Source organism: Dama dama, chromosome 11, assembly GCF_033118175.1.
Source record: "Dama dama isolate Ldn47 chromosome 11, ASM3311817v1, whole genome shotgun sequence".
In the NCBI taxonomy this organism is placed as follows: domain Eukaryota; kingdom Metazoa; phylum Chordata; class Mammalia; order Artiodactyla; family Cervidae; genus Dama; species Dama dama.
In genome coordinates, this window is record NC_083691.1 from 38051772 (window position 1) to 38066243 (window position 14472).

General features: G+C 38.8%; 1 protein-coding gene across 2 annotated transcripts in view; it reads right to left on the minus strand.

The window, feature by feature from the left end:
* ANTXR1 (ANTXR cell adhesion molecule 1) overlaps positions 1-14472 on the minus strand; it is a 251881-nt gene that overhangs the window by 162520 nt on the left and 74889 nt on the right. For both annotated transcript variants that reach the window (XM_061155147.1, XM_061155148.1), the window contains exon 10: positions 2969-3067. In XM_061155147.1, coding sequence (XP_061011130.1) covers positions 2969-3067 — 99 coding nt within the window. The remainder of the gene's footprint in view (positions 1-2968; positions 3068-14472) is intronic.

A 14472-nucleotide genomic window follows, 5' to 3' on the forward strand; every position in this document is an offset into this window, starting at 1 on the left:
CATCCTAAAGGAGATCAGTCCTGGGTGTTCATTGGAAGGACTGATGTTGAAGCTGAAACTCCAATAGTTTGGCCCCCTGATGCGAAGAGCTGACTCATTGGAAAAGACCTGGTGCTGGGAAAGATTGAAGGCGAGAGGAGAAGGGGATGACAGAGGATGAGATGGTTGGATGGCATCACCGACTCAATACACATGGGTTTGGGTGGACTCTGGCAGTTGGTGATGGACAGGGAGGCCTGGCGTGCTGCGGTTCATGGGGTCACAAAGAGTCGGACACGACTGAGCGACTGAGCTGAACTGAACTGAACTTGCTGGTGTCCTATATCTATATCAGTACTGAGATCACAGCCTGAAGATCCGTCAGGCCTAGAGCCCTCACAACTTTACCTTCTGCTTAGATTTTGCATTCCCTTTTTGTTTCCTGTACCTGGGGGTTTCCTCCTCATTCCTTTGAGCAAGACCACATGTCACAGTTTTTACATCATATTTCATGCATAATTTTGGAACCATTGACGGGAAACAGGTTGCCAAATTTTAGATTCCTAAGTGGTTGATTTATTTTATTTTTAAGCAAAGGCAAGGAAAGCAGGATGGACATAGGTATTAACCTATGCTTTTTATTTTCTGGTTATATTTATCATCTAAGAATATATGGGAACAATTTCAACATTTTGGCATTATGTTGGCGGTTTATTTGTGTCTTAGTGCAATACATGTTAAAGGGTATTCATAGCCACTTTAAAAAAAAGTATATATATTTGCTGTATAGCTTTAATTTTTTATTATTCATTAAAGGCTTGTACAGTTATGTTAATATATCTCATTATAAATGTAAGTTTTTAAATTTGTTGTTTTTTACTTGTTTTTCTTAACATAATCTGCTACAAATAATACATTATTTCTTGAAGACTCCAAGGCTTATATAATAAAAACCATAGCTTCATTATTGGGCTTTCAATTAGTCATTTTTTGATTAATAAGGGAATTCTATTCTCTTTTTTGTTATAAAATGTAATGCAGTATTTAGGAAAAAATCTTGAAAGAGGAAATATATACTATAAAAATGAAACATAATATTTTAAAACATGGACATGGAAGTGGGAAAGGAGAATGGGAAAAGTAAGAGAATCTGAATTTGTCTTATTTTATAGGACAACTCAATGACATAGTTACATTCATAAAGTTGACAGAAAGATGAAGAATTGAATATGTTGCATTTTAAAATTTATTTATCTTTTCTATCCTCCATAGTTTCTTACTTTACTGAATATAAATGAACAAATAAAGACAATTTTTTAAAAAAAATTCCAGTATTTCCCCCTTAGGTAAGATATTTTAAATAACTATTTGTTTGAGTTCAGGAGTGTTGCTTGCGGTATATAATATGGTTGAGTCACTGCCTTTCTCTTCTCCAAGCTGTCAGTGCCTGTGTTGAAAGCATAATTAGGTTTGTGGTTTAAACTAAACCCAACAGACTTTATTTCTTTTTAAATATGTATTAGGTGAACAGACTGTGCAGGTGTTTGCAAGTTTATATTAGGAAAGGAAAAGAAGCTAGTTTCCCAAGAAATAAAATTTTATGGAGAAGCTGGAAAATACATGTTTAAAATGTCATTCTATAAATCCATCATAAAAAATTTGCATTTTTTTGTTATCTTAGTATAGAATCTCTGGGTAACCTTTCAAGCAACAGCAATGCTATACTCATGGCCATGCATGTTCAGAGAGGAGTTGGTTCTAAAGGCTTGCTTGTCTGGGAAGCCTTCTTTGGAAGGTGTTGATGTCTTTTGAGTTTAATCCTCAGGAGTTTCTGATCTTAGATTTAAGATTAAGAGGAGAGAGGGAAGGTGGACTTGAACATCACAAATTAAAGGAGGAAAATAAAAAGGAAAGATTCTGTAGGGGATGCATGTCCAGCTTTCACACTATGACAGGATACTTGAAAATGTTTTCAAATAGCAAGCACTTTCTGGATACGTGAGGGCATTTCTAAGTATCAGGAAAAAATAACTGAATATTTCAAATCTCTGGAGTTCCTCCATATACAGGAGTTCCAGATGTTTGTAAAGAAGCCATTGCATATCTTTGTTTAAATATTCAAGTGGGTTTTGAGATGCTAAAGAGGGAAAAAGGCATACCCTTCAGTTCTTCCTTTTTAAAAACAGGATAGTACCTACTCCACAATGCTAACAGGAGGACAAAACCAGTGTGAAAGGTCAATAAATGAATATCCTCTCCATCTTCTTTATCTTGCTACCTCCCAGAGCTGTTGTGGCAAAAAGATGTGAGGTATTTAAAAGGTCCTAGCACTGTAGAAAATACAGTCTATAATTGCTGTTTACTGCTGCAGATACTGAACCAGTAATTATCTGTGGGATGAATGCCAGACGTAAATAATAACAGGGACTCCTGGCCATCTGTCTTAACATAATCCATCTGCCCCATCTTTCCTGGACAGTAATCTGAGTCACACATGTCTTTAACTTCCCTGCTACAAATGTCTTGTGAATGTGCCAATGTTGTGAGAATTCATATTTTCCATGAAATGCACTTAGTTTTACATCCATCTTCCTGCATCTCAGGTCAGGTATCTACCCTGATGAGATTTTTTTTGGCTTTTAGTTTACTCAGAATTAATAAATTTAGAACACCTATTTTTTTTCCTCTTTTGCTTGAGAGTCCTGATATCTCACTAAGCCATGTGGAGCTCTGTACGCCCTAACCACTCAGGGCCTGAGAGTTTGGAACTTGGTACATGTATGCTGTGGACTCGGAAACAAGTGCCTGCTGCCTCTCCTTATGGGAGCAAGGGGACCGCAGGGGCCAGTTATGCCCTTTGCTGGTGGCCTTTCTAGCAGGGAGGACCCTTCTCTGTAGTTTCCTGGGTGTGGCTTTCCGGGAAGGTGGCTGGGAACGCCCCCTTCCCAGAAGCCAGTGGCAGAAACCCCCAAACTCGGCAAGAACTTACTGAGCGTGACTGACTCGTTGATCTTAAAGCTGCAGAGGACCCTGTCCACGTTGCGGGCGTGTCGGAAGCCATTCCCTCTCACGACTACTTGAAATGATTCTGAAACAAAGAATAATGACGAAACATCTTAATTGACTGCACAATGTTAACTTTAAATTTCCATCTGCCCTGATTTAGGGTACTTGTTAACTATTCATCAGGCTTAAAATATTCAAAATCAGTTCAAGCTGGGAAACAGAAGCATCTGTGTGGGAGCCTTTCACCACTCAATCACTACCTTCTCACTAGTTGTCCACCAGGAAGGCACCGAACTTCTTACTTTAAATTCCCACCTTGGATTTGCCTTTACTGTTCCTCCTCGCTGGAATGCCTCTCCCTCACCTGTGTCCTGCAAACCTTACCCATCTCTCAAGTCGTGGCAGTTTTAAAACCTGTGATGTCTGCCACTAGAAGGCCTCCTGTGTCTCTTTTATACACTGGATGCACAGGGAAGGATTTCTTTAGAACTCAAGGTGCCTAGGGTTTTTGAAGACCACTGTCTTCTGGCATTCACAGTCTGTCCTGAAGAGTGTAGCATGTGACTAGGTATCGTTTGACGTTGTCCTTTTGTCTTTTCTTCGACAGCTAGAAAAGCATTCCTTTATGTTTAGAATTTGTTTGACAACAGTTTCAGCTCTCCTGTCTCTGCAGGGCACACAGTAGGAATACCTAATGTTAGGTAGGAGTAGCTGTACTCACCAGAGAAGACATGTCTTGTTTAAGGGTGGCTGGTTGTCAAGTATTTCCTGTTTGAACTGACATAAGTCCTAGTGCAACTAGTGCTCTCTTCTCGCCAAATAGAAGAGATAATATAGCTCACTGGCCTCTAGCCCTGCATGTTAATTTCATGTTGGCATAATTCACACTGAATTAACACAATATCTTCATAAAGTAAAAGTAATGATCCTCTTACTAAGGGGAAAAAAAACCCAGCTAATTAACTTATTAAATGTTTAGGAATATTTACTTAAGTTTGATGGGAACTAATCGCCAATACTTCATTTTCTTTTATTTTTGTCATCCTTTTGTATATAAAAATTGGGGCGTGGGATAATGCTGTGTGGCACTAAAAAAAAAAAGGAAAAAGACTAAAAGTTAGAAGTCAAAGTGCAATATTTGTGAAAGTGGATCTGGCAGTGTAAAGTGCTATTCAAATGGAGATTTTCACTGGAGGAAGAATGGAATTAAAGGACTAGTATAGGGGACTCTTCCAAACTTTAATAAATGGCATGAATATATGTCACCTTCATTCCCAGGAAACTCATTTAGAGGTCATGTTTGCCAAGAGAATAATAACTGATATCAACTGCTCCCTCTTTGTGTGCCAGACTCTGTACTAAGTGTTGTCAATGTCTCATGTCATTTAAACCTCACTACAGGGAGGTACGAATGAGAAAACCAAGCTTAGCAAGGTTAACTAGCTGGTCCCAGATCACACAGCTGGTGGTCAGGATCAGAACTGGAATCCAGGTCTGTTGGGTGTCAGGTACCATGTGCTTAGAATTCAGCCAGCATGCTCTTTACCATTAGGCTAAAATGAATCCTCAATGTCTCGTGACATATGACTCATTTAGAGAGTAACACTGTGATTTTTTTAAGCTTATTTTATTTTTGTTTTTGGCAGGTTTGCCCGTTTTGCAGGAAAGTGGAGCTGGCCTGGCTGGGAGGCAGGGAACCTGAAGGAAAGGAAAGGAACCTAGAGGCACTAAGGGTGTCACAAGGAGAAACAAGTTAGCACAGAGGGCTGTTGAGAGCTATGAACGAACTTCACTGTAAGGAAACTGAAAGTTTGACATTGTAAATGACTTGCCCAAGATCAAATAATCTGTAATTGGTAAGCAGCAAAACTGGGTACTAATGTATGAGTATTCACTGCCTTAGTTTTGAACTCTATTAAGGTCATGGGCACATGGCTTTTTTAGATCCAATTACCAGGCTACCTGATGCCAGCTATGACCGTTTTGAAACAACGCATGAAGAAGAATGCCAGATTCTCACTTTGCTCCTTATTCCATACCCCAGACTGGGAGGCCCATCTATATGATCCCCTCTGACTCCCCGCGGTGGCGGGCACTGGCCTGCTGCGTTCTTCCCTCAGCCAGCTGAGGATTCAAGCCATCTTTCTAGTTCCCCCAAACTCTGTCTTTGTAATTTTTCATTTCGCTTCAGTGGACAGAGAAAGCCAAGATTTTGGTGGTAACAAACAGGGGCTTATAGTCTGGGGTATGTGATGCGAACAACGTAGTGAGAGTCTTGTATCCTTCTCCTTCTTGTATTGTTTCAAAATAGTTGTAGCTGGCATCACGAAGACAGATAACTGGTCCCTAGTAGCTCAGACAGTAAAGAGTCTGCCTGCAGTGTGGGAGACCTGGGTTTGATTCCTGGGCTGGGAAGATCCCCTGGAGAAGGGAATGGCTACCCACTCTAGTATTCTTGCCTGGAAAATCCCATGGACTGAGGAGCCTGGTAGGCTACAGTCCATGGGGTCACAAAGAGTCAGACATGACTGAGCGACTAATATTACTATCTCTGGTTTATTTTCCTGTGGCCTTCTTTCTGAAATGCAAAAAGCTACAAGGGGTGGTCTGCAAGCACCAGGTACAGGAAGTAGTTAGCATAGAGTTAAGGGACAGTACATGCAGGATGTAACTCATGCAGAGCTAGGGACCACACATGGCAGGATATAATTTCAAGAGTGTCAGGTTAGTTTGTGAAAAGCAAATCTAGTCACAGACTACAGACTAGGAAGAGTTAAAAGTAAAACTAGGAGTGATCAACTCTTTCAGATGTGTTTATATCTCTTCCCTGACCTGTTCACTGTTCTCTTTATTTTCTTTGTTCTCAGGAAAGGGAAAGGAAAAAAGAAAAACAAACCTAATTCCTCTATTTTCCTTTTCACTGCAACAGTATGAGTATTAAGAATTTAGATATGCATGTTGAAGCATACATAGGATTGCTAAATTTAGAAGGATGAACTAAATAGTTTTCTTTATTTTTTCTTTTTAAAAAAATTTTATTATTATTATTCTTTTTAACACCAAAAACATTTTGTATTGGGGTATAGCCGATTAACAATGTTGTGGTAGTTTCAGATGAACAGTGAAGGGACTCAGCCTTTTCTTTTGATGTCTGCCTGGCATGTGATTGATGACACTGTTGGTCCAACAAGCATTAAGTGCCAAGCATTGTGGAAGAATCTCATTGTACAATATCTTTTCATTCAGTTTAGCCTTTAGAAACTCATTTCTGTTTTTAGTCTGAATGCTGGACATCCAGAAATCTGCCATTGGATGTTTTTGCTGATTCAAAATGTTTTCTGCCTCACTGCTGGGCTTACTTTTCTTATTTCCTCAAAGATCGGTGGAAGGAGAGAAGATGCTGGAAATGCAGGCCATGTGCCAAATTCTCTTCTCTTAAGGTCATATCCTAGCCTTAGCAGTGCTGCTGAGGGGTCCTCTGTAAGAGAGGATTTCTGTCTAGTTGGGCCTGGCCCACCCTCAGGGTATTAGGAAGAAAGACATCATGAACGGCTACAATCCATGAACGGCCGCAGTGGAAACCAAACAATTTAACCCCCAGGCCTGGGGAGCAGATGGAGGAAATGATGCTCTGGGAGGCACACCAGAGCAGAGTGCCTGGTACAGTTTCTGTGATAGGACGCACATTTGGTCTCCAGAAGAGCCCGAATATTGACCCAGCAGCCCAACTGGAATGTCAGCCCTTCACACGTAGAGGTTATGTAACAAAACCTTTGTCAAGTGGATCTGCCAGCAAGCGATACCAGGCCACAACAGAACCAGGACATACTGATTGAATTACACTATTCACAAAGCCCTGAACCTGCCTCTCACAATAAATACATCTAAGGATTTTTTCAGTTCAGTTCAGTTCAGTCGCTCAGTTGTGTCCGACTCTTTGTGACCCCATGGACTGCAGCACGCTAGGCCTCCCTGTCCATCACCAACTCCCAGAGTTTGCAACATGTGTGTTGGGTTACAGCTCCTACAAGAAGTGCTTAGAGATTGGAAAGCCTCAGGGAGGACTTTCTACCAGGAAATGATCTTTTACTCCATCTCTTTACATATTCTTTAAGTTAGCTTTAAGATATATACTCATTATGACTTTTTGTCACTTTATTCTCAATTATAACTTATATTTAAACTTCCTGATGAGAGAGGCCATCATTTCTTTTTCTTTAGAATTTTGGCCTGTGCTTAACCCAGGGCTGAGTCAGTGTCAGTCTAAGCTCCTTTAATGAATGAATAAACGACATCTTGGGAGAGAAAGGGAATAAGGGAAGGAGAATGTGGTCATTTATTCAGGTACCAGTCAGATAAAATCCTGCTTATTTCCTGAGGCTTACTAAGGTCATTGAATGAGAAGATACCCAACATCATTAGTTATTAGGGAAATATAAATCAAAATCCCTCCACACTCACTAGAATGGCTATAATAAAAGAGACGGACAATAACAAGTGTTGGTGAAGAAATTAGACCCTGTGTACATTGCTGGTGGGAATGTAAATTGGTGTAGTTGCTTTGTAAAACAGTCTGGCAGTTCCTCAAAAAGCTAAGCCTAGAATTACCATACGACCCAGAAATTCTATCCCTAGGTATACACTCAAGAGAATTGAAAATGTACATCTACACAAAAGCTTGTACATGTATGTTCATTCATAATAGCCAAAAAGTGGAAACAATGCAATTATCCATAAAATGATGAATATTGTATTCATACAGTGGAATATTATTCATCCACATAAAGTAAATTCTGACACATGCTGTGATGTGGATGAAACTTGAAAACATCATGCCAAGTAAAAGAAGCCAGACACAAAAGGCTACATATTGCATGAGTCCATTCCCTTTCATTTCCATACGAATAGCACAGATTAGCAGATCCAGAAAGATAGAATATTGTCTGGCAGTTGCCAGGGCTGGAGAGAGGAAGAAATGGGGAGTGACTGCTTAAAGAGTATAGTGTTTCTTTTTAAGATTATGAATATATTCTGGAATTAGATCATGGTTTTTAGCTGTGTAACTTCATGAGTATATCAAACATTACTGAACTGTACTCTTTGAAAGGGTGAATTTTAGGATATGCGAATTATAGCTCAGTTTAAAAAAAGAAAACTGTTAAGATCAGAGAATAGATTGATAAACTTATTGTATTCTCTCCTTTTCTTTTTTTTTTAAATATGGAACACATAGTTTTGTGATGACCTCAATAAAGATCCTTTATCAATCATTGGATCTGAAAATGAGATATCTTTATATTCACCATTTGCTCTTTATTGTTAGTGATATTTCTATCTTGTTAGTTTTAATTTTTTCTCCTATTAAATGCTTATTGTGACATGTAACATCTAAAATATAATATAGAGCTGGGTGTGTATTAAGTGCTTTCTGATGCCTAAATTACTCTAGAAGATTTAAAAAAACTTTTATAGCTATTTACTTTTTAGTGAGGTATAATTGATATACAAGTTGTATGTAAGGTGTATAACTGAAACATTTTGATACAGTTACACAATCAAGGGGCAATACCACAATCAAAGTGGTAAACACACCCACCTCCCTCAGAAGTTTCCACGTTTCCCTTCATAATCTCTTCTTCCAGTCCCTCCCCATACCATGCAACCACTGATCTGCTCTCTGTTGTTGTAGATTAGTTTGCATTCTCTAAAATTTTATGAAATTGAATCATATGGTAAGTATTTCTTTTTGGTCTGACTTCTTTATACTCAGCATAATTATTTTAAGACTCATCCATAATTACTTTGAGGTTTATGCATAGTCTATTCCTTTTTATTGCTGAGTATTATTCGTTGTATGAAAAACCACAGTTGTTTATCCATTCATGCGTTGATGAACATTTGAGTTGTTCACAGTTTTTGGCTCTTAAAAATAGACCAGTTATAAATATCTGTGTACAAGTCTCTGTTAGAACATAAATTTCTTTTTTTCTTGGGTAAATACCTAGGAGTACAATGGCTAGGTCACGTGGTAGGTGCATATTTAATGTTTTGAGAGACTGTTAGAACTGTTTTCCTAAGTGAGAGTACCATTTTACATTTCCACCATCTAAGTGGAAGTATTCCTTCTAAGTGAGTATTCCTCCTTCAAACAGAAATATCTTTGAATGAAAAAGAAGACCAAGCAGAGAATTAAACAACTGATTCATAAGAGGTGCCTATGGGCCAGGCATGAGCTTTTTGAAAGAAAATGAAGAGTGAAAGGAACAAAACCACTTTTTGATGTTGCTTAAAAGTGTCTAGTTTAAGCTGCCTAAAAGTACTTTCCTTTGCACTCACTCAATCATTGTTTATTACAAACAATGGGAAACAACAGAGTACAAATAATACAATTGCTTCTCAAATGATAATGTGGGGAGCTGATGATAACCTCCTTCCATTTCTGGAGGACAAAAGCTTCACATGTAGAGTAGTTGGCAAGCTGTATGCTTAATTCCAATTAGTTTCTTCCTGGAGTATTGCTTACATACTAAAGTAGGCAGGGCCAATCCAACATTGGGCCAATTCTCCTAATTACACACAGGCTAATCTGCAAAACTGTTTAATTAGGAAATTTAAAAAAAGAGTCTATATTGGAAGGGAAAGAGAATCATTTAAAAGCAGGCAGTGTCAAAGCTGGGGCTTCCGAGGTGGCACTAGTGGTAAAGAACTTTCCTGCCAATGCAGGAGACGTAAGAGATGTGGGTTCAGTCCCCGAGTCAAGAAGATCCCTGGAGGAGGGCATGGCAAACAACTCCAGTATTCTTGCCTGGAGAATCCCATGGACAGAGGAGCCTGGTTGGCTACAGTCTATAGGGCTGCACAGAGTCAGACGTGATTGAAGCAACTTACCAGGCACATATGCAAAGTCAAAGGGGCTGTAAAGGTTTTCCACAGAGCAGGTGACTTCCTACATGTTTTGGAACAGGAACTGTAAATATAGGGACTTAAGCACCACACTAAATGGCAACCATATGCTTGGCCTGGGTATAGGGGTGACAATGGGGAGAGGGGGGATAGTATGGTGAATTGCAAAGAGTACATGCTACTTTTAAAGGGAAGTTATTCAGTCTCTAATAATCATTATCATGTGATAGATACAGGCCCAGTGTTGCTAGATCTGATTTTTCAATACGAGATGAAAAATCTGAATTTTTAGGTGAAATCAGACTTTTAAGTGTTAGTAATAAATTTTTTTTTAATTGCAGTGTGAATCAAAAAGAACATATGTGCAGACCAGAGAGGGCTTGTTGGCCACCAGTTTATAACCTCTGGCAGTGGAGGCTTTGGGGGACGGCTCTCTCTCCAAATAGTTTCACTCATGACATAGAATGAAATTCTTTTTGATCAGGGCAGATCCCTACATCTACTTCCCATTAAGACTTTTCGTAAAAATGCACAATAGTTCCAAGTGTACTTGTCTCTTTAGCAATTAAACAATAATCAGTCATTAATATCTTAGCTGACATTGAATTAAGTCTTTTAGAAACTTAAAGTTATAAAGGAGACCCAAAGGAGGAGTTCTCAGGACAGCATATGTTTACAGATGGTCATTCAGCTGTTGCTCGCATAATTCTAGGGGTGGAAAGTTCAGACCATCTACTCCACTGTTGGAAAGCTTTCATTGTAAAAGTTGCATGTGTTAAGCCAAAATCTGCCTCCTTGAATTCCTCCCCGACTGCTCCATGGTGGTCTCCTGAAGCTATATATAATAAGACCAATAATTCCTTTCTGCATGGGAGTTCTCCAAATATCCTTGTGTTTCAATTCTTTGTCTAAATCTCTGTGGTCATTTCAGTCCTTCCTCATCCCACAAGCATCTCATTAGCATCTCTTTGAGCAGATCTCTGCTATAGTGCTTTATACATGGTTTTGTATTTTATCTGAACATATGACTATCTCCTAGAGAAGACTGAGAATTTCATGGGGGTTGGGACCAGGCATGCATTTTGGTACTCAAATCTTTTCACATTGTTTGGTATATAGTAGACACTAAGAATTGATGGAAAAGAAAAAGAGAAAGGAGGGGGAGGGAGAAAGAAGGAAAGAAAAAAGGGAAGAAGGAAGGAAGAAGGGAAGGAAGGAAAGAATCAGTGACTGGAGTCTTAGAAGCTTGACTATCCTGCCTGTTCCTGTAAATGGACCTTGAGAGCTTGTTTGGAGGTTGTAGCAAGGGAATACAGCTACTTGTATATCCTTGACTGAAGAATGGACTACAGTCCATGAAGCACTACAGCATTCATGAACTATGCATGAAGCACTACTGAGAAAGGTTATCCTCTTCTACTAAGCATACAGCTTCAGGAGGCACACACATGGGAGGGAGGGAGGGGACACCTGCCTAGCCAGCCGGATCAGCCCAATCAATCCTGTCTGTTAATGGAGTGACAGATATCACAGCCAGGCTGCCCTCACATCCTGAATGAATTATTAAATGGTTTCTAGCTCCATCTCCTCTTCTGTTAAGAACATTTGTCAATGCCATCCTTAAAATATGGGACTTGGAGCCATGGTCTGAACTTGGAATAGTACAGCATGGAATTAGCTCTCTTACCCTGGACACTGGATGGCTACTGATGCACCCTAAGATGGCATCAGCTTCTCTTTTGTCAAAGGCATTCTTGTTGGCTCTCAAGATAGCTATGCGTCTTCTTGCTTTTTTCTTTTTCTTTGCATGAACTGTTACTAAGACAAGTTTCTCAAAACTTGCTTGTATATGAAACTGTTTGCAAGTTAAACATTATATATTTGTCCCATTAAATTTTACTGTGTTATTTGCAGCCCAACATGGAAAGGTCTGTGTTGGATCTCAGTTCTGTCGTCCAGTGCAATATCTCACTGCCTCACTCAGAGCTCAGTTTGCTGTCAGAATTATGCCTGTTGCTGAGTTGTTGGTAAAAGCCAGCAGAGATCACTGTCTTGGGGGAATGCAGTCATCAGCATAGAGTGTCTTGAGTGGACAGGCCTGGGTGGGGCTTCATAGGAGGGGGTGCTCTGGTGGCCAAGGAAGGGAAGTAATTCAGAGAGGGAGGGGAGGGGGTTGAGAGGAAAGGTTTTGGATGAAAGCAAATTCTGTCTTCTTCACAGATCTGTCTAGGGTTTAGCCTCAATATTTCCTTGTTTACTTTCTCCTTCAGTATATAGTGAGTTAGTGAATCATTTTGCAGATACTCTGAACTCTATATATTTCTCCAATTTTCTTTCAGTAGAGAAACACTGTTGTTGTTTAGTTAGTAAGTCATATCTGACTCTTCTGCCACCCTATGAACTGTAGCCGGCCAGGGTCCTCTGTCCATGGGATGTCCCAGGCAAGAATACTGGAGTGGGTTGCCATTTCCTTCTCCAGCGGATCTTCCCGACCAGTGGATCAAATCCACATCTCCTGCATCGGCAGGTGGATTCTTTACCACCGAGCCACCAGAGAAGCCCAGAAAAACATACAGGCATGTTTTTCTCATCTAGGTATGATTTTATAAACATTCTCACATTGACCTTCAATCCTTATTAAGATGATACTTATGATAATAATATCACCTTGTTTTGTTATAACAGTTCATGATTTTTAAAGCACTTTCACATAAATCTCCGGATCCTCACAGTAACCTAATGAAAATTTCAGAGGGGGTATGCCTGGATCTACTTGACAGGAGTTCATAACCACGGGGAAGTGGTCCCCAATATTTCAAGAAAGCGATGCTTACTCCAAGAATGATCAGAGATAGACCTTTAAGAGAATCCTTGGAAGAACTTTTGGAGTATGGATATCTTGTGAAAGTTTCATTTTCTTCTTAATATAGTTATTCTCTAATCAACATGTTTTAACCCTAATGATTCTAAGTCAAGAGAGGTGGGAGCTTGCCTTTTCAAAACCTATGACCAAGTCCCATTGTTCTGTCTTGTGTTAATTTTTTTCTAAGGAATAAAGGAAATGGGGGGGGGGGTGGATGAGGAGTTGGGGGTTAGCAGATACAAACTCGTATATATAGGATGGATAAATAACAAGGTCCTACTGTATAGCACAGGGAACTACTATCCTGTGATAGACCATAATGGATAAGAGTGTAAAAAAGAATGTGTGTATATACATATATACACACATACATACGTATATAACTGAATCATTTTTCTGTACAGCATAAATTAACACAATATTGTAAATCAACTATACTTCAATTAAAAAAGAAATAAAATAAATAGAATTGGATAGTTTGCTCTGATATGGGAAAGCTATTGTTTGTCTATAAAATATGCAATATTGCATTTCAGTCAGAGATTTAAAAAATATCCACAGAAAGATTCTTTGGACTAGATTTACTAGAGATTTGTCTATTTTATTAGCTCTTCATGGTCAAAGACACAGCTCCTGGGATAATTTATCAGTTAACTTGTTTTAATTTGTTTAAATTCATTAATACATTTTAATCTTTTTTCTTGTATTTTCCTTAGCTTTAAAAATATCTTTTACTTAATCATTTTTCTTTTCTACTTAATAAGAAACATACTAAAAACTGAATTTGTTAGGATCAGATCTTGTGGATCCTGATATTTCTGTGACATTCATTATATTTATATATGTGGGCTTTTTATTGTCTTGAACACCTTGATGGTAAGTAAAGCAGATTTTGGTTTATTAATCTTTGATTCAAGAATTATTTAATAAGATATTTTTCCATTGTCCAACCGGTTGAGATTTTGTGGGTTTGAGGGGTCTTGTTCTGTCTTTGGCTATTTCTAATTTTGCTTCATTTTAAATTGGCAGTTCAAAGGTCTGATAACTTCTTGAGATTAGGTGAAAGTAGTTGTTAATCAGGGTCAAATGAGCAAAAATTGGTGCATAGTTCATTGAAGGAATATATGAATCAAGACATTTGGTCAACATTTATTGACCACCTATTAAGTACCATGTACTCTGTGAGGCAGTGGGAAGTGGAGAGAAATAAGATTTCTTCTCTGTCACCAAGAACCTTACAGGAAGGGAACTGATTATGCTAGTGAATTAACAGAAGTTGTATTCATTGTCTTTAAATGTTCTGATTCAACACACAGTTGCAAAACATCCAGTAGGATTGCTAAACTGCAAGTCTGGGTTGTTTTTTCATGAATGAGATAATTGCACAATTAAGGAACTCCCCTGTTTTCTAATTGTTTTAAAATAAAGGAATTATAAAAATTGTGGAGGCAGATTTACCTTGGAGCTAATGAACCCTGGTCAAGGCTCCTGGCACTGGGTTTGATGTAGTCATATGCTTTTGTAAGTTTGCAAAGGTAAGATATTTCAATTCTTTTTCTTAAGAAGGTTTTCCTGGACCTGTCTTTGTGCCAGCTACATATGTTCCTGCCATCTGTGTTGCCAGGTAGCAGTGTATTTAAAGGTCAACAGATACTCTTTGTTGATTGCTTTTCTTCAGGAAATTTACACACATTTCTGAATAGTCAGTCCCCAAGCACCAC